Source organism: Loxodonta africana, chromosome 3 (assembly GCF_030014295.1).
Source record: "Loxodonta africana isolate mLoxAfr1 chromosome 3, mLoxAfr1.hap2, whole genome shotgun sequence".
Lineage (NCBI taxonomy): Eukaryota > Metazoa > Chordata > Mammalia > Proboscidea > Elephantidae > Loxodonta > Loxodonta africana.
The window spans coordinates 193260634-193281762 of NC_087344.1; the positions used below are offsets into that span (position 1 = coordinate 193260634).

Genomic DNA, 21129 nt, shown 5'->3' on the forward strand with positions numbered 1-21129 from the left:
ATACCCAGTGCCGTCGAGTCGATTCTGACTCATAGCGACCCTATAGGGCAGAGTGGAACTGCCCCGTAGAATTTCCAAGGAGCGCCTGGCAGATATGAACTGCCAACCCTTTGGTTAGCAGCTGTAGCACTTAACCACTACGCCACCAGGGTTTCCGAGTCTCTATAGTAACATAAAAATTGCTGTCAAGTCTACTTTGGCTCATAGCGACCCGAAGAGTATCAGAGTAGAACTATACTCCACAGAGTTTTCAATGGCTGATTTTCCAGAAGTAGATATCCTGGCCTTTTTACTTGTTTGAATCTCTCAGTTGGGATCTGAATTTTTTCTTCTTTTTTTATATTTATATATATTTTTTATTCTGCTTTAAGTGGAAGTTTACAAATCAAGTCAGCCTCTCATACAAAAATTTATATTCATCTTGATATGTACTCCTAGATGTTATCTCCCTAATAAAACAGCACACTTCTCCTCCCCACCCTGTATTCCCCTTGTCTATTCAGCCAGCTTCTGTTCCCCTCTGCGTTCTCATCTCCCCTCCAGAAAGGAGCTGCCCACATAGTCTTATGTGTCTACTCGAGCCAAGACGCTCACTCCTCACCAGTATAATTTTCTATCTTATAGTCCAGTCCGATCACTGTCTGAAGAGTTGGCTTTGGGAATGGTTCCAGTCTTGGGCTAATAGAAATTCTGGGGACAATGACCTCCATGGTCCTTCTAGTCTCAGTCAGACCATTAAGTCTGGTCTTTTTAAGAGAATTTGAGGCCTGCATCTCACTGCTCACCTGCTCCATCCGGGATTCTCTGTTGTGTTCCTTGTCAGGGTAGTCATTTGTTATAGTCAGGCACCATCTAGTTCTTCTGGTCTCGGGCTGATGTAGTCTTTGGTTTCTGTGGCCCTTTCTGTCTCTTGGGCTTATAATTACCTTGTGTCTTTGGTGTTCTTCATTCTCCTTTGATCCAGGTGGGTCAAGACCAATTGATGCATCTTAGATGGCTGCTTGCTAGTGTTTAAGACACTAGATGCCGCTCTCCAAAGTGGGATGCAAGATGTTTTCTTAATAGATTTTATTATACCAATTTCCCTAGATGTCTCCTGAAACCATGTTACCCAGACCCCCACCCCTGCTACTCTGGCCTTCAAAGTGTTCAGTTTACTCAGGAAACTGCTTTTGGTTTAGTCCAGTTGTGCTGACCTCTCCTGTATTGTGTGTTATCTTTCCCTTCACCTAAAATAGTTCTATTCTGTTATCTAATTAGTGAATACCTCTCTCCAGCCCTTCCTCCCCACCTCTGTAACCATCAAAGAATATTTTCTTCCCTGTTTAAACTATTTCTTCAATTCTTATAATAGTGGTCTCATACAATATTTGTTCTTTTGCAACTGACTAATTTCACTTAGCATAATGCCTTCCAGATTCCTCCATGTTATGAGTTGTTTGACTGATTCATCACTGTTCTTTATCAATGCGTAGTATTCCATTGTGTGAATATACCACATATATTTATCCTTTCATCCATTGATGGGGACCTTGGTTGCTTCCATCTTTTTGCTATTGTAAACAGTGCTACAATGAACATGGGTGTGCATATATCTGTTCATGTAAAGGCTCTTATTTCTCTAGGATATATTCCAAGGAGTGGGGTTGCTGGATCTTCTGTAGGATATATTCCAAGGAGTGGGGTTGCTGGATCGTATGGTAATTCTATTTTTAGCCTTTTAAGGAAGCACCAAATTGATTTCCAAAGTGATTGTACCATTTTACATTCCCACCAGCAGTGTTTAAGTGTTCCAGTCTCTCCACAACCTCTCCAACATTTATTATTTTGTGTTTTTTGGATTAATGCCAGCCTTGTTGGAGTGAGATGGAATCTCATTGTAGCTTTGATTTGCATTTCTCTGATGGCTAAGAATTGTGAGCATTTCTTCATGCATCTGTTAGCTGCCTGAAATGTCTTCTTTGGTGAAGTGCCTGTTCATATCCTTTGCCCATTTTTTTAACTGTGTTATTTGTATTTTTGTTCTTGAGTTGTTGCAGCATCATGTAGATTTTAGAGATCAGACGCTGATCAAAAATGTCATAGCTAAAAACTTTTTCCCAGTCTGCAGGTAATCTTTTTAGTCTTTTGGTGAAGTCTTTGGATGAGCATAGGTGTTTGATTTTTAGGAGCTCCCCGTTATCTAGGTTTTCTTCTGCATTGTTAGTAAAGTTTTGTATACTGTTCTATGCCATGTATTAGGGCTCCTAACGTTGTTTCTATTTTTTTCTTCCATGATCTTTATCATTTTAGATTTTATATTTAGGTCTTTGATCCATTTTGAGCTCGTTTTTGTGTGTGGTGTGAGGTATAGGTCTTGTTTCATTTTTTTTGCAGATGGATATCCAGTTATGCCAGCACTGTTTGTTAAAAAGACTGTTTTCTCCCCATTTAACTGTTTTGGGGCTTTTGTCAAACATCAACTGCTCATATGTGGATGGATTTATGTCTGAACTCTCAATTCTGTTCCATTGGTCTCTGTATCTGTTGTTGTACCAGTACCAGGCTATTTTGACTGCTGTTGTGGTATAATAGGTTCTAAAATCAGGTTGTGCGAAGCCTCCCACTTTTTCTTTTTCAGTTTGCTTTACTTATCCAGGGCCTCTTTCCCTTCCATATGAAGTTGGTGATTTGTTTCTCCATCTCATTAAAGAATGTCCTTGGGATTTGGATTGGAATTGCATTAAATGTGTAGATCGCTTTTGGTAGAATAGACATTTTTATAATGTTAAGTCTTCCTATCCGTGAGCAAGGTATGTTCTTCCACTTATGTAAGTCTCTTTTGGTTTCTTGCAGAAGTGTACTGTAGTTTTCTTTGTATAAGTCTTTTACATCTCTGGTAAGATTTATTCCTAAGTATTTTATCTTCTTGGGGGCTACTGTAAATGGCATTGATTTGGTGATTTCCTCTTCGATGTTCTTTTTGTTGGTGTAGAGGAATCCAACTGATTTTTGTATGTTTATCTTGTATCCCGATACTCTGCCGAACTCTTCTATTAGTTTCAGTAGTTTTCTTCGGGATTCCTTAGGGTTTTCTGTGTATAAGATCCTATCATCTGCAAATAGAGATACTTTCACTTCTTCCTTGCCAATCTGTATGCCCTTTATTTCTTTATCTAGCCTAATTGCTCTGGCTAGGACTTCCAGCACAATGTTGAATAAGAGTGGTGATAAAGCGCGTCCTTGTCTAGTTCCCTATCTCATTGGGAATCTCTTCAGGCTCTCTCCATTTAAGGTGATGTTGGCTGTTGGCTTTGTATAAATGCCCTTTATTATGTTGAGGAATTTTTCTTCTATTCATATTTTGCTGAGAGTTTTTATCATGAATGGGTGTTGAACTTTGTCAAATGACTTTTCTGCATCAATAGATAAGATCGTGTAATTCTTGTCTTTTGTTTTATTTATGTGGTGGATTACATTAATTGTTTTTCTAATGTTGAACCATCCCTGCACATCTGGTATGAATCCCACTTGGTCATGGTGAATTATTTTTTTGGTATGTGTTGAATTCTATCGGCTAGAATTTTGTTGAGGATTTTTGCATCTAAGTTCATGAGGGATATAGGTCAATAATTTTCTTTTCTTGTGGCGTCTTTACCTGGTTTTGGTATCAGGGATATGGTGGCTTCATAGAATGAGTTTGGTAGCATTCCATCCTTTTCTATGCTCTGAAATACCTTTAGTAGTAGTGGTGTTAACTCTTCTCCGAAAGTTTGGTAGAACTCTGGAGTGAAGCTGTCCGGACCAGGGCTTTTTTTTTGTTGGGAGTTTTTTGATTACCTTTTCAATCTCTACTTTTGGTATGGGTCTATTTAGTTGTTCTACCTCAGTTTGTGTTAGTTTAGGTAAGTAGTGTGTTTCTAGGAATTCATCCATTTCTTCTAGGTTTTCAAATTTGTTTGAGTACAGTTTTTCATAGTAATCTGATATGATTTTTTTAATTTCAGTTGGGTCTCTTGTAATATCGCCCATCTCATTTCTTATTTGGGTTATTTGCTTCCTCTCTTGTTTTTCTTTTGTCAGTTTGGCCATTGGTTTATCAATTTTGTTGATTTTTTCAAAAAACCAGCTTTTGGTCTTGTTAATTCTTTCAATTGTTTTTGTTTTCTATTTCATTTAATTCAGCTCTAATTTTTATTATTTCTTGTCTTCTGGTGTCTGTGGGTTTCTTTTGTTGCTCTCTTTCTATTTGTTCAAGTTGTAGGGATAATTCTTTGATTTTGACCCTTTCTTCTTTTCAGATGTGTGCATTTATTTTTATAAATTGGCCTCTGAGCACCGCTTTTGCTCTGTCCCAAAGGTTCTGTAGGAAGTGTTTTCATTCTCATTGGATTCTCTGAATTTCTTTATTCCGTCCTTAATGTCTTCTATAACCCAGTCTTTTTTGAGCAGGGTATGGTTCAGTTTCCAAGTGTTTGTTTCTTTTCCCTGCTTTTCCTGTTATTGATTTCCACTTTTATGGCCTTATGGTCAGAGAAGATGATTTGTGATATTTCAATGTTTTGGATTCTGCTAAGGCTTGCGTTATGTTCTAATATGTGGTATATTCTAGAGAATGTTCCATGTGCACTAGAAAAGAAAGCATACTTGGTTGCTGTTGGGTGGAGCATTCTGTATGTCTATGAAGTCAAGTTGGTTGATTGTGGCATTTAGATCTTCCGTGTCTTTATTGAGCTTCTTTCTGGATGTCCTGTCCCTCACCAAAAGTGGTGTGTTGAAGTCTCCTACTATTATTGTGGAGCTGTCTATGTCACTTTTCAATGCTAATAGAGTCTGTTTTATGTAAAAATATGGAACGCTTCACAAATTTGCGTGTCTTCCTTGTGCAGGGGCCATGCAAATCTTCTCTGTATTGTTCCAATTCTAATATATGTGCTGCCGAAGCAAGCACCCCACTTACTTTTTTGTGCTGAATAGTTTTTCATTGTATATTGTCTTTTCCTCTGATTTTTTCCTGTCGATTTTGTTTTTGTGGAGTGTTTATGTTTTTCTTCTATTTTATTTTGATGTTTAGGATTGTTAGTCTGCTTTGTTGTTACTTTAATATTTACCCTTATTTTTGTAAGTTTAAACCAAACTTTTATTTCATTATATTGCCTTGACTCCCTCTCCATAAGAAAGATTTATGAGTACATTTTTTGTCCCTCTTTATTGTTTTAATGCTGTCATCTTTTACATAATAACAGTGTTGTTTCCCTGTTTTGAGCATTTTTTTATCTTGATTTATTTTTGTGATTTCCCTATCTGGGCTGATATCTGGTTGCTCTATCATGTGTTCTTGTCATGGGCTGATATCTGATATTATTGATTTTCTAACCAGAGGTCTCCCTTTAGTATTGTTGTAGATTTGGTTTGTTTTTTCACAAATTCCCTAAAACTTCTGTTTATCTGGAAATGTCCCAGTTTCACCTTCATATTTGAGAGACAGTTTTGCTGGATATATGATTCTTGGCGGAAACCCTGGTGGCATAGGGGTTAAGTGCTATGGCTGCTAACCAAAGGGTTGACAGTTCAAATCCACCAGACGCTCCTTGGAAACTCTATGGGGCAGTTCTGCTCTGTCCTATAGGGTTGCTATGAGTTGGAATCGACTCGATGGCACAGGATTGGGCTGGATATGATTCTTGGCTGGCAATTTTTTTTTTCCTTCAATGCTTTATATAAGTCATCCCATTGCCTTCTTGCCTGCATGGTTTCTGCCCAGTCGTTTGAGCTTATTCTTATTGACTCTCCTTTGTAGGTGACTTTTCATTTATCCTTAGCTGCTCTTAAAATTCTTTATCTTTGGTTTGGCAAGATTGATTATAGTATGTTTTGGTGACTTTCTTGTAAGTTCTACCTTATATGGGGTTCGAAGAACTTTTTGGATAGATGTCTTCTTATCTTTCACAATATCAGGGAAATTTTCTGCCAACAAATCTTCAACAATTCTGTCCATATTTTCTGTTATCCCTCCCTGTTATGGTGCTCCAATCACTTGTACGTTATTTCTCTTGATAGTGTCCCACATGATTCTTAGGGTTTGTTCATTTTTTAAAATTCTTTTATCAGATTTTTATTCAAATATATTGGTCCCAAGTGTTTTATCTTCAATCTCACTAATTCTGCCTTCCAGTCCCTCAATTCTGCTCTTCTGACTTTCTATTGAGTTGTCTAATTCTGAAATTTTATTCTCAATCTTCTGAGTTTCTGAATCTCTCTATGGATTCTTGCAGCCTATTAAATTTTTCACTACTTTCTTGATTAACCTTTTTAATTTCTTCAAGTGCTTTTTCTGTGTGTTCATTGTATTGTTCTGCATTTTGCCTGGCTTGCTTCCTGATCTTTTGAAGACTTCTGTATATTAATCTTTTGTATTCTACATCTGGTAGTTCTTCATCTGATAACATCTTCATCTGGACTATTCCTTGATTCTTTGATTCGAGAGCTTGTTGAAGTGATTGTGGTCTGCTCCTTTATGTGATTTGGTATTGGGTTTTTTTTCTCTGAGCCATGTATGTTATTGTATTAATTTATTTTATGTTTGCTTACTATATCCTACCTTCTTGCTTTGTTTTGATGTGCCCAAATAGGCTGCTTGAGTGAGGTAGCTTGATTATTTGCACCTTTGAATCTCTAATGTCCTGTCACCAGATGGCTAGAGCTGTTACCAGGTATATAAGCCTAGGAGTCCATTCAATTTTCTTGTATGGATTCACCTCAGGTGTCTAGGTTGTTGGGCATCAAGTGTGTAGTACAGGCCCTGTTCTACAGTCTTAGAGGGGTAGGGGTGATTGGTGTAGGCACAGATATCTGTTTGCAGCAGGGGGTCATGCTCTGCACAAGGCAGGCTGCTGGCAACCATCCCCCGAGTGTCTGTGAAGAAAGTGTGTTCCTGTTCCCTAAAGCACACAGGTGAGTAGGTTCTGCAGCCATAGTATGGGCACCCAATTCCCTGGGAGGCACCATTTATCCTTGGACCCCTGTTGTGGGTGGTTATGTGACATGGGTGGTGCCACCAGTCCTCAGTCCACTGATGTGGGTAGGTGAGGACCCTGTTTAATAGGCAAAATGGTGTCAAACATCAAAAAAAAAAAACAAAAAAGCCTCCACCACATGGCAGAAACAGTTGAAGTCAGAACTCAAGCACATGCACTTTGCAGTCTGCCAACAAGGGCCTACTATTCTGAAATGGTCCATACAGGTCCATGCGGGGGTGAAAGGTATTCAAAGTTCGTGGACCATTTGTGCCTGGACAGGAGCTGCTCCTGTCCTGAGCTCCCCAGCTTAGTGGAGCTGGCAGATTATCTTTTCCCCTGGTTATTAAATTTATTCCTTCCCCAAAGCCAGGAGAATGGCTCAGGACAATCAGTAGGACATATCTCAGGCCCAAGGGATATCAACAGCCACTGAAGCTGGCTTACAGGCTTGGGGCATGGTAAAATCAATGCAATTACTTAGCTTTTGCTGAGAGCACTGTTCTTGTCTGGTTCTGGAGGTGTGAGTAGAGTGTGTGGCTTGCTGTCTCTCCCTGAGGAAACTGCATCCCAAACACTACCACCAACCTCGCCATGGTTGCTCCAGGGGATTGTGCCTGAGGTGTGCTGGTTCCCACTGAGTAAGGTCCAGCAACTCCTTGCCACTTCTGAACCATCTCTCCCTCCCCCTGCCATTCAGTCCGATTTCCTAAGTTTGCCTTTGATGTTCAGGGCTCCTAGCTTGTCATATATATAATTGTTTCATTTGTTTTGGGGGGGTCTTTGTTGTAAGAGGGATCACCAGAAGCGTCTGACTATTCCACCATCTTGGCTCCACCCGTCTGGGATCTGAAGTTTTGCTCAACTGTCTGAATGTTAACCTATACATTTTTTAAAGCTGGACATGGGCTGGCAGCAATTTATTCTTCAATTAATAGATGTAATCTGCATTGCCTATACCAAACCTAGCCTATGATGTTTAGTTCTGAATATCCTATTTAAGCAGCTGGAGTTTCTGAAGATGGGAAACCAAGATAAGGAAACGTATTTACACTGTATAAAGTGAAAAATTAAGGAATGCATACTGTTTAACATAAAAACAATAATGTACTGGGAACTTCAGTGTTGTCTTCACAGATCTGGAAGCTACCAAATGGGAGTGGGATCTGATTTGTTTTATGAGGCTTTGGAGCTTAAATTCTGAATTCCTCTACAGAGGAGCATATTTATGATTATGGTAAAATACATTTTATTTTTAACAGTTTTGGCTTTGCAAAAGAGAGGAAGGACTGGCTCATGAGATAGGGTGATTGTTATTACTGGAATATGCAAAGATGTATACCTAGCTGTTAAAAATGTCCAAAGGGAATTTCTGCATTGAGTAGGAAGATGGAAGCCCTTTGAAGCCCTAAGATTCTGCAAGCTTCTTCACAGAGGTCTGGGATAGTGATGATTTAGCCAACCCAATTTGCACCATACATACCTTCCTCTACCATTTTGTTTCCTCTCTCTGTTATCACTTGAATGTTTGGCTCATGGCTGGCAATATCAGCCAAGATAACTTGATGCCTGTTCAGGAGATTCATGGCGGCAATCACGTTATTACCTGTATAGGAGAAAGATTTCAAGTTATGAGATTATCCTGATGTATGGAATGAGAAAAGCCTATCTCATTTTATTAGAACTCTTGGGCCAACAAGTTCTTCCATTTGAGGTTATACTCAATGAGTGGGTTTCCTGAAACTTATACCATCAGAATTAACTCCACTCAGCTTTTTTCTTGCTCTTGTCTCTTCGTACTAAGAAAATTCAATTAATTTTTCTACAGAAGATAATGAGGAAACCACTGTTTTCTTTGAAGATAGGTAGGGAGGAGACTTCTAAACTCAAATTTCTAATACCATGCAACTAATTTTCTTTTCTCATATCATAGCATAAAAAGCAATATCTACCACTTGCTAATTTCTATGGACTTAAGAAAGTTCTTAAATCATTTAAATGTAAGTTTTTTTCACGATGATAAGGGCATCCTTGAAGTTTTCTTTGTAAGGATGAGAAATAATAATGTGTCTCACTTTATGCTTAACATTAACAAATAAACACACAATAAGTACTACCTATTGTGAATTTCCTACACCTTCTAATATTCCCAGTTCCTGCTGTCTACTTCATCCTGCCTGTCTCCCATCCATGTGTCACCACTCTTTCCTCTGAGCTTTTCTTCCTTCTACTTTTCATTCAAACTGCCTCTCCAGAAAATCTCTGCCAAAGGCTCATCTCTCCCACTCTTCAAGTAAGGCTCAGACTTCTCTCTTTTAGGAAGCATTCTCAGACTAACCTCACCATTGTCATCATTGTTCAGTCCCTCCTATATACTCCTAGTACATGTGTGCAAAATTTCCACTGTATTTGTATGCAGCTTTTTCTGTCTTGCAATGCAAGCACCTGGCAACTAACACCGGTGAACTGACAGCTTCCAAGTAAAGAACAACATGTACTTTATCTGCTTCATCCTTTTTTATCCCTGTAATAGCTCATATAATTTAAAAAGGGGGTCATAGACAAAAATATAGAACAAGGAGAGTGGCACTAACAGCCTAGATGAAAATATCTGGTACCTGAAACATTAACCGTAATTACTTTGCCAAGGACTTTCACAATAACTAAAGGTACAGCAAGCTGCAAGAAACACTGAGCACTTTAGCTCTTCCCAGAGGCCCAGAAATCATTGCACTGTTCGTGTCTGCTGTTTTAGAGGTGGATTCTTCAGTCTGAATTTGTTTTACAAAATCTTCCTATGGAAGACTGGACAAATTCTCATGAGTCTGAAGGAGAAGAGCTGAGAGCACTTTCCACCCCCTCACTGTATCTCAAATCTCTCCATCCATCTGCAGACACCTTGGTCCTTTCCTGTGGCACAGCCAGCTCAGCCTGTACTAACCAAGGTAGGTAGAAGCTGCTGAGGGTTCTGTCTCTTCAATCCAGGCCTCCTCATCCTCAGTGTCTCTGCAAATCTGCTGCAAGTGCAAGAGGTCGATGAGCTTCTTTCTCCGGGTGGCCAGAGGCTCTTTCAGGGCTTCATATCGGGAAACCAAGGACTCCTGCCTGGACCGTATGTCCCCAGCATTAGGATGGTCTATTTTTTCAAAATATTCAGCCAGATCTGTGAGGATGTCCGCCTGATCCTGAGGGAGAAATAGAAAAGATTATAAAGGCAGAGATTGGGGCTTGGGGGAGGAGTGCGTGGGGAGAATCAGCTCTCATATATACCATGTTACCTGTTAAAAACCCCTTGCCATGGAGTTGATTCTGAATCATATAGACCCTAAAGGACAGAGTAGAACTGCCCCATAAGGTTTCCAAGGAGTGCTTGGTGGATTCGAACTGCCAACCTTTTGGTTAGCAGCCGTAGCTCTTAACCATTATGCCACCAATGCTGCTATACCATGTTAGAACCTCTAATTTAACTAGTGGAAAAGAGTAGGAGAAGTTACTACAGCATGGAATACCTCATCGAGCTGAGAGTAATAAATGAGACAGTAGTTCTAAAACTACATTTCAAAAAGGACAAAATGTTTATAGGGATGCAAAGCTTAAATATTTGGGAGTGTTGGTAAATCGTGGCTCTGAGAAAGACACTGGGAGGTTTTTGTCACCTCAGTTCCATTTCCATCCTGTATTACTCTCTTTAAAATGAACTACAAATGTAAATAAAATTGAAACTTCTAAGGCTTAAATTTGTTGTATAGCAGGAACAGGACCTATGAGCTGAAACATGATGCTAAGAAAACAAATTTCAGAAAATGTCAGAACCACAGAAAAGAAATGCAAAGGCATAGCCTTAGCCAGTACCTCCTTGTATGAACTTGAGAAAATCATGGTCCCCATTTGGACCATGTTGGAGAAAGGAAAACAATAGAAACAGGGTTTTGAAGTGTCTTCCTAGAAATAAGACTTTGGTTGTATGTCTGTATGGTAAAATAGATGCAAGAGACATATTTCATCTTCACTAGTCAACCATTACTGGCCTGGCAGAAACACAGTACTCAGGTTTACTGTTTGTCTATTTGTTTTGTTTGTTTACTGTTGTTGGTGATGGGGGCGTGAATTATACGTAAGAGAAATAGTTAAGAGACAGGGGAACAGCAGACGTTGGTTTTACTTATTCTATTTTGCCATCCAGGGCTCAACCTGTTAAGAGTTTGATCTATGTTTTCTCAGTGTAGAACAAAACATTGACCATCAATAACTTCTTTGAACACATACCCACTTCTTCATAAAAAAATTAAAGGCTACATAAAGAATTAAAATAAAAGTCTTTGACTAGCCAACAGTTAGGTCACTTTGACTTTGGAGCATATCGTAGTATAATAGAATGATTTTCAAATGTCATCATTATCATCAACATGGATCCACAATGCTCTTTTGCTATGGATTGAAATGTATCTCAAAAAATATATGTTGTAAATCCTAACCTCTATGCCTGTGGTTATAATTCCATTTGGGAATGAGTTTTGTTTTGTTAATGAGGCAGGATTAGTGTAGGGTGTGTCTTGAGTAAATCTCTTACAAGAGATAAAAGGAGTAGATTAGGCAAGCAGAGATGAGGGAAAGATTGATGCCAAGCTACAGAGAGACCTCCAGCAAACCAGGAAAAAGAGCTGAAGAGACAATGACGTTCCCCCAGAGCCAACAGAGAGAGAAAGGCTTCCCCTAGAGCCAGAACCCTCAATTCAGACTTCTAGCCTCCTGAACTGTGAGAAAATAAATTTCTGTTTGTTAAAGACACCCACTTGTGGTATTTCTATTGTAGCAGCACTAGATAACTAAGACAGAATTTGGTACCAGAAGTGGGTGTTGCACTAACCAATACTTAAAATGTGGAAGTGTTTCTGAAATTTGATAATGAATAGAGACTGGAAGAGTTTTAAGGTGACTAGTAGTAAAAGCTTAGATTGCCTTGAAGAGAATGTTGGTAAAATTATGGACATCAAAGATAATTCTGGTGAGTGCTCAGAAGGAAGTAAGCAGAACTATGGAGAAAGTATCATCATAGAGAATACATATGGTACCAGATACAGAATGTTACTAGAAATGTGGACATTAAATGTGCCTCTCATGATGCTTTAAAAGAAAATGATGAACATGTGATGGGAAAATGGAAAAAGAGCAATGTTTTTTATGCAGTGCCAAAGAATTTGTCTAAATTATGTTCATATTCATAAGGTTTTCACTGGCTAATGCTTTTCAGAAGTAGACCGAAGACCAGACGAGTTGTGGAATGACATCAAGGACATTATCCATGAAGAAAGCAAGAGGTCATTGAAAAGACAGGAAAGAAAGAAAAGACCAAGATGGATGTCAGAGGAGACTCTGAAACTTGCTCTTGAGCCTCAAGCAGCTAAAGCAAAAGGAAGAATTGATGAAGTAAAAGAACTGAACAGAAGATTTCAAAGGGCCTCTTGAGAAGACAAAGTATTATAATGACATGTGCAAAGAGCTGGAGATGGAAAACCAAAAGGGAAGAACACGCTCGGCGTTTCTCAAGCTGAAAGAACTGAAGAAAAAATTCAAGCCTCAAGTTAAATAGCAAAGGATTCCATGGAGAAAATATTAAATGACGCAGGAAGCATCAAAAGAAGATGGAAGGAATACACAGAGTCATTATACCAAAAAGAATTAGTCGATTTTCAACCATTTCAAGAGGTGACATATGATCAGGAACCAATGGTACTGAAGGAAGAAGTCCACGCTGCTCTGAAGGCATTGGCAAAAAACAAGGCTCTAGGAATTGATGGAATATCAATTGAAATGTTTCAACACAGATGCAGTGCTGGAGGTGCTCACTTGTCTATGCCAAGAAATATGGAAGACAGCTTCCTGGCCAACTGTTTGGAAGAGATCCATATTTATGCCTATTTCCAAGAAAGGTGATCCAACTGAATGTGGAAATTATAGAACAATATCGTTAAAATCACACACAAGCAAAATTTTGCTGAAGATCATTAAACAAATGGCTGCAGCAGTATATTGACAGGGAACTGCCAGAAATTCAGCCTGGTTTCAGAAGAGGACATGGAACCAGGGATATCATTGCTGATGTCAGATGGATTCTGGCTGAAAGCAGAGAATACCGGAAGGATGTTTACCTGTGTTTTATTGATCATGCAAAGGCATTCGACTGTGTAGATCATAACAAACTATGGATAACACTGCAAAAAATGGGAATTCCAGAACAGTTAATTGTGTTCATGAGGAACCTTTACATAGATCAAGAGGCAGTTGTTCAGACAGAACAAGGGGATACTGATTGGTTTAAAGTCAGGAAAGGTGTGCTTCAGGGTTGTATTCTTTCACCATACCTATTTAATCTGTATGCTGAAGAGATAATACGAGAAGCTGGACTATATGAAGAAGAACAGGGCATCAGGATTGGAGGAAGACTTATGAACAACCTGCGTTATGCAGATGACACAACCTTGCTTGCTGAAAATGAAGAGGACTTGAAGCACTTACTAATGAAGATCAAAGACCACAGTCTTCAGTATGGACTGCACCTCAATATAAAGAAAACCAAAATCCTCACAACTGGACCAATGAGCAACATCATGATAAATGGAGAAAAGATTGAAGTTGTCAAGGATTTCATTTTACTTGGATCCACAATCAACAGCCATGGAAGCAGCAGTCAAGAAATCAAAAGATGCATTGCATTGGGCAAATCTGCTGCAAAGCACCTCTCCAAAGTGTTGAAGAGGAAAGATGTTACCCTGAAGACTAAGGTGTGCCTGACCTAAGCCGTGGTTTTTTCAATCACATTACATGCATGTGAAAGCTGGACAATGAATAAGGAAGACCGAAGAAGAATTGACGCCTTCGAATGGTGGTGTTGGTGAAGAATATTGAATATACCATGGACTGCCAAAAGAACGAACAAATCCGTCTCAGAAGAAATGCGGCCAGAATGCTCCTTAGAGGCAAGGGTGGTGAAACTGCGTCTTACATACTTTGGACATGTTGTCAGGAGGGATCAGTCTCTGGAGAAGGACATCATGCTTGGCAGAGTTCAGGGTCAGCGGAAAAGAGGAAGACCCTCAAAGAGGTGGATTGACACAGTGGCTGCAACAATGAGCTCAAGCATAACAACGATTGTAAGGATAGTGTAGGACTGGGCAGTGTTTTGTTCTGTTGTGCATGGGGTGACTATAAGTCGGGACTGTCTCGACGGCACCTAACAACAACAACATGTTCATATATTTGGTGGAAAGTAGAACCCATAAGTGATGAACTTAGATATCTGTCTAATGAGATTTCTAAGCAAGAGCTTGAAGGAGGCACATGGTTTCTCCTTGCCTCTTACACTAAATGTGAGAGGAAAGAGATGAACTTAAAAATGAACTGTGCAAAATCAAAACAGAGCTTAAAAATTTGGAAAATTTTGTTGTACAAACTAAGAACACGTGTCCTAGAATGTTCACCAAAGATGTGGCTGTACAATCTTTTTTTAAGCAGATTAAACCTGTGACTGATGGATCAAATCAACTACCACAACAGAAAACACATCAACTTAGACTAAAAGTGATGGAGACAGGACTAAAGGAAAGAAAACTTTCTGCCTGTTGGAATTCTACAGACAGAAAACAGGCCAAAAGAACTTCATCTGTTGTTCTTCAAGAAAAGAAACGGACCATCCCTGGAGCAGCTCAGAGATGAGCAGAACTGTTGGAAGGAATACAGGAAGCAGAGCCTTCTTGGTTTCAAAGGGAGTGGCCATGGTTTCCTGGATCTCAAAGGGTGGGACCACAGACTCCTAGGTTTCAAAGAGTTGGATCTTTACCAACTGGGCTCCAGAGTGTGGGTCTGCTGTTAAGGTGTACCAGGGGGATGAGGCCGCCACCCAAAACTGTGGATGTGGGGCTGCCTTGCTCAAGGAGCAGAAAACAGGACCTGCTGGGGCCAAGGGGGTGGAGTCACCACTCAGATGTACTAGGAAAATGGGGCTGCCATAAGCTCATGGAGCAGAGTTGCCATCCCAGAGGGCCTGGATGGCAGAGCCCAGGGCCAAGGGACCTCCACCCAGAATCCAGAGGGCATGGCCAACACCCAGAGTTTGGGAGGCAGAGCCATTGCCCAGCTGGCCCCAAAGAACAGAGAATTATTTTCAAGCCTAGAGAAAAAAAAAAAAAAAGCCTAGAGAGCTACTGTAAATTGTTCTACTGGGATTTAGACTTGCTGGGTGCTGTTATTCATTTTTTCCCTCCAATTTCTCCCATTTGTTATGGAAATGTCTACGTTGTACATGTTCCCCTATTGTACTTTGGAAACAGATAACTTGTAAATCTAGATTTCACAGGTTCTCAGATGAAGAAGAATTTGGCCCCAGGATGAAATACGCCTTACATCTGACCCGTATTTGATGGACTTGGAATTGATTTAAGACTTTTGGCATAATGTGATAGGGTGAATATATTTTGCATGTGGCAAGGACATGATTTTTGGGGTGCCAAAGGGTAGAATGTTATAGATTGAATTGTGTCCCCCCAAAATACGTGTTGGAAATCCTAACCTCTATGCCTGTGGTTATAATCCCATTTGGGAATAAGTTTTCTGTTTTGTTAATGAGGCAGGATGAGTGTAGTGTGTGCCTTGAGTTAATCTCTTGCAAGAGCTAAAAGTTGTGGATTAGGCAAGCAGAGGTGAGGCAAAGACTGATGCCAAGCCACATGGAGATCTCCAAGGAACCAGGATAAAGAAGCTGAAGAGATAATGACCTTCCCTCAGAGCCAACAGAGAGAAAAAGTCTTCCCCTAGATCTAGCACCCTGAATTCACACTTCAAGCCTCCTAAACTGTGAGAAAATAAATTTCTGTTTGTTAAAGTCAGCCACTTGTGATATTTCTGTTGTAGCAGCACTAGATAACTAAGACATCTTTGAAAACCACTAATGTAGTGGTTGACGCCCCACACTAAGGAAATAAGAGACCTGGATTCTGCCCTTGGATGTCACTCAATACCCATGTAATATTGGGAAAGAACTTTCATCTGTTTTGACCTTATTTTCCTCAACTATTTTTTTTTTTTTTAGAATGAGGAGTTTGAACTAGAGCATATTAAAAATCTTTTCAAGCTTTAACGCTTTGCACCAAAAATTTCCTTTGAAAGCATCATGTCTTAGCATCCACCCCTACAAGGAAAACCAATTCCCAGGAATGGTTGCCCTACCATTCTCAGGTAGGGGCACATATTAAGTATTTACATATGCTGTTTCTCCTGTCCCTCTGGATAACTTTTTTTTTCTTTTTTTTTTTTACTTTTCTCCAAATCTCATCTTTTCTTTCCTTCAAAAATCTGTTCTCCCTTTATCACCGCTCTTATTCAACATTGTGCTAGAAGTCCTAGCCAGAGCAATTAGGCTAGACAAAGAAATAAAGGGCATCCGGACTGGCAAAGAAGAAGTAAAATTATCTCTATTTGCAGATGACATGATCTTATACACAGAAAACCCTAAGGAATCCTCCAGAAAACTACTGAAACTGAGAGAAGAGTTTGGCAGAGTCTCAGGTTATAAGATAAACATACAAAAATCACTTGGATTCCTCTACATCAACAAAAAGAACACCGAAGAGGAAATAACCAAATCAATACCATTCACAGTAGCCTCCAAGAAGATAAAATACTTAGGAATAAATCTTACCAAGGATGTAAAAGACCTACACAAAGAAAACTACAAAGCTCTACTACAAGAAATTAAAAAGGACCTACTTAAGTGGAAAAACATACCTTGCTCATGGATAGAAAGACTTAACCTAGTAAAAATGTCTATTCTACCAAAAGCCATCTATACATACAATGCACTTCCGATCCAAATTCCAATGTCATTTTTTAAGGTGATAGAGAAACAAATCACCAACTTCATATGGAAGGGAAAGAAGCCTCGGATAAGCAAAGCATTATTGAAAAAGAAGAAGAAAGTGGGAGGCCTCACTCTACCTGATTTCAGAACCTATTATACAGCCACAGTAGTCAAAACAGCCTGGTACTGGTACAACAACAGGCACATAGACCAGTGGAACAGAGTTGAGAACCCAGATATAGGGAGCAGCTGATATTTGACAAAGGCCCAGTGTTAGTTAATTGGGGAAAAGATAGTCTTTTTAACAAATGGTGTTAGCATAACTGGATATCCATTTGCAAAAAAATGAAACAGGACCCATACCTCACACCATGCACAAAAACTAACTCCAAGTGGATCAAAGACCTAAACATAAAGACTAAAACGATAAAGGTCATGGAAGAAAAAATAGGGACAACCTTAGGAGCCCTAACACAAAGCATAAACAGAATACAAAACATTACCAAAAACGACAAAAAGAAACCAGATAATTGGGAGCTCCTAAAAATCAAACACCTATGCTCATCTAAAGACTTCACCAAAAGAGTAAAAAGACCACCTACAGACTGGGAAAGAATTTTCAGCTATGACATCTCCGACCAGTGCCTGATCTCTAAAATCTATATGATTCTGTTAAAACTCAACCACAAAAAGACAAACAACCCAATCAAGAAGTACGCAAAGGATATGAACACACGCTTCACTAAAGAAGATATTCAGGCAGCTAACAGATACATGAGAAAATGCTCTCGACCATTAGCCATTAGAGAAATGCAAATTAAAACTACGATGAGATTCCATCTCACTCCAACAAGGCTGACATTAATCCAAAAAACACAAAATAATAAATGCTGGAGAGGCTGCGAAGAGATTGGAACTCTTATACACTGCTGGTGGGAATGTAAAATGGTACAACCACTTTGGAAATCTATCTGGCGTTATCTTAAAGAGTTAGAAATAGAACTACCATACAACCCAGAAATCCCACTCCTCGGAATATACCCTAGAGAAATAAGAGCCTTCACACAAACAGATATATGCACACCCATGTTTATTGCAGCTCTGTTTACAATAGCGAAAAGCTGGAAGCAACCAAGATGTCCATCAACGGATGAATGGATAAATAAATTGTGGTATATTCACACAATGGAATACTACACATCGATAAAGAACAGTGACAAATCTGTGAAATATTTCATAACATGGAGGAACCTGGAAGGCATTATGCTGAGCGAAATTAGTCAGAGGCAAAAGGACAAATATTGTATAAGACCACTATTATAAGATCTTGAGAAGTAGTATAAACTGAGAAGAACACATACTTTTGTGGTTACGAGGGGGGGAGGGAGTGATGGGGGGAGAGGGTTTTTTACTGATTAATTAGTAGATAAGAACTACTTTAGGTGAAGGGAAAGACAATAGTCAATACATGGAAGGTCAGCTCAATCAGACTGGACCAAAAGCAAAGAAGGTTCCGGGATAAAATGAATGCTTCAAAGGTCAGCGGAGCAAGGGCAGGGGTTTGGGGACCATGGTTTAAGGGGACTTCTAAGTCAATTGGCAAAATAATTCTATTATGAAAACATTCTGCATCCCACTTTGAAATGTGGCGCCTGGGGTCTTAAATGCTAACAAGCGGCATCTAAGATGCATCAATTGGTCTCAACCCACCTGGATCAAAGGAGAATGAAGAACACCAAGGTCACACGATAACTACGATCCCAAGAGACAGAAAGGGCCACGTGAACCAGAGACCTACATCATCCTGAGACCAGAAGAACTAGGTGGTGCCCGGCCACAATCGATGACTGCCCTGACAGGGAGCACAACAGAGAACCCCTGAGGGAGCAGGAGATCAGTGGGATGCAGACCCCAAATTCTCACAAAAAGACCATACTTAATGATCTGACTGAGACTAGAGGAATCCCGGCAGTCACGGTCCCCAAACCTTCTGTTGGCACAGGACAGGAACCATTCCCGAAGACAACTCATCAGACATGAAAGGGACTGGACAGTGGGTAGGAGAGAGATGCTGATGAAGAGTGAGCTAATTATATCAGGTGGACACTTGAGACTGTGTTGGCATCTCCTGTCTGGAGGGGGGATGGGAGGATAGAGAGAGTTGGAAGCTGGCAAAATTGTCACGAAAGGATAGACTGGAAGGGCTGACTCATTAGGGGGAGAGTAAGTGGGAGTACGGAGTAAGGTGTATATAAACTTATATGTGACAGTCTGACATGATTTGTAAACGTTCACTTGAAGCTCAATACAAGTTAATAAAAAAAAAAAAAATCTGTTCCTCCATGTAGACTTCCAAGCGACCTTTGTATGGCTTTGCTACCTCCAGCCTTTTATTTTATTTAGAAACTGATTAAGCTATCCTTAAAGTTATATTAATGACTTTTGTTTTTCTGTTTTCTGTAGATTATTCTGTATTTTACAATTGACTCTGAAGAATCAAAGAGAAGACATTATAAATGTTCATTTTAACCAGACAGATAGTGGGGCCTTCTAGTAAACAGCATAATCATTTTTAAATCCAAGCCAGGATTTCTGGAATGAGAAATCAAATCAACTGGAATTGGACTTCCACTGAATTCTCCAGAAACTCTTATGCAGTATCCATGCTCTAGAAACTTACTGAATAAGTTTACTTAAGTAACAGTCTGGTGGGGAGTAGGAAGAAGAATCCCTCCCACAAGTAGCTTAGATATCTGCATCATAGTTCTGGTGCTGCTGTTAATTTTCTCTGTGACACTGGGGAGGTCACTATTTCTCTGGCCTTTTTGGGTGTTGGGTTTCAGTTTTCTTAATTAAAACAATAAGAGAGTTCAAGATATTTTCAAGCTTTAAATCACAGAAAATCAGAACAGGAAGAGGCAATTTTATCAAAAACCCTTATCTTACAGCTGAGAATACCAAGGCACAAAAAGATGAAGTTGCCTACAAAAGATCATGTAACTGGTAAGTAACAAGACTGTATACAGAATCCAGACCTCTGGATTGAGAGAACACCGCTTTGTTTAGAAGAGTCAGAGGAGATACTGAAAAGGGGAAGCTGGCAAACTTAAAAAAAAAAATGAGTTTTGACCTTTAGTCCCTTTCTTTCTTGGCATTATTTCTTGTGGATCTTTTTAGAGTTTATATACCAATTTCCCACAATCGGTGAAAGAGCTAGCAACAAACCTGATGAGCAGCCACATTTGACTCCAGAAATCCATGTTTCCTGAGTAGATTCTGGACATCTGCCAGATCTTTCCCATAATCCTCCGAGGTTACTTGCTGCTCCACCTCCGTCAGCCAGCGCTTTAGATCTTCTGCATTGTTTTCAAATTGTAGCTGCTGGCTAGCTTCATACAACTGTGTCGCTGGGAGAAGACATACGATAAAAGGCATTAGGTGCCGTACTGCTCCTTTCTGCAGTATAATTTACCTTCCCTCAACTTAAAGAGCAATATAGCATTTTTATATTCCAAAGGGAGAATATGTATATATATATATATATATATATATATATATATACACAACTGTCTCACTTGAGATTGTATCTGAAATCACCTTAAATTTGTAGAATTTTGATGGTATTTGTTTTTGAGTATAGTAATGTTCTCAAAACAAAATTAAACAGTTAGGCTCTATTTCCTGGTGAGTTATAGCACTGCTGTGTCAAGGTTTTTTAACTATCTCAGGTATTTTCATATGGTATTTGTTCCTCTCTTATCAGATCTCATTTTTAAACAGATTCAAACCCAAACACCATACTCTCCAAGAGAGGTGGAAAACTTGGGATTGGCTCAGTGTAAAATTTAAAGTGTCTCTTCCAGAAAATCTGTCTTGATTACTCATACTGTTCTAAATTCTTTATTCTATGATCTTACAATATTATTTACATTATATCCACAATGGCTGTGTCTCCTGATGGTGGGAAAGTTAGGGGTAGAAGCAGAGACTTCTTATTGCTACAGTCAAGTTGGATTTTTTTCCCTAACCAAAAATCAGAATGATATCAAAACAAATCAGTCTGACATAACTTCTGTAACCACAGCAGAGTCTTATCTATAAATGATCTTCATAACAAGGGGAAGATTGATGGCAAAATTTATCACTTGCTTTTTTTTTTTTTTAATTACTGTAAGAATTGGGGTTAAATACAAGTAGAGACTATTCAGAAAGATGTGGAATTTTTTTTAAGAGCATACAGCAGATCCTGAAAACTTTCAGATAAAAAGCAACAATTGTCAA

The 21129-nt window shown here is 39.3% G+C and overlaps 1 protein-coding gene and 1 non-coding gene across 2 annotated transcripts in view; both read right to left on the reverse strand.

The window, feature by feature from the left end:
- Nucleotides 1-21129, reverse strand: part of SPTA1 (spectrin alpha, erythrocytic 1) — a 107545-nt gene that overhangs the window by 63442 nt on the left and 22974 nt on the right. Inside the window, exons 16-18 of the mRNA XM_064282773.1 lie at nucleotides 20074-20255; nucleotides 9937-10180; nucleotides 8479-8601 (exon numbers count right to left, since the gene is read on the reverse strand). Coding sequence (XP_064138843.1) covers nucleotides 8479-8601; nucleotides 9937-10180; nucleotides 20074-20255 — 549 coding nt within the window. The remainder of the gene's footprint in view (nucleotides 1-8478; nucleotides 8602-9936; nucleotides 10181-20073; nucleotides 20256-21129) is intronic.
- Nucleotides 4824-4930, reverse strand: LOC111751998 (U6 spliceosomal RNA). The gene has a single exon (XR_002787025.1). It is a non-coding gene; the product is annotated as a U6 spliceosomal RNA (small nuclear RNA).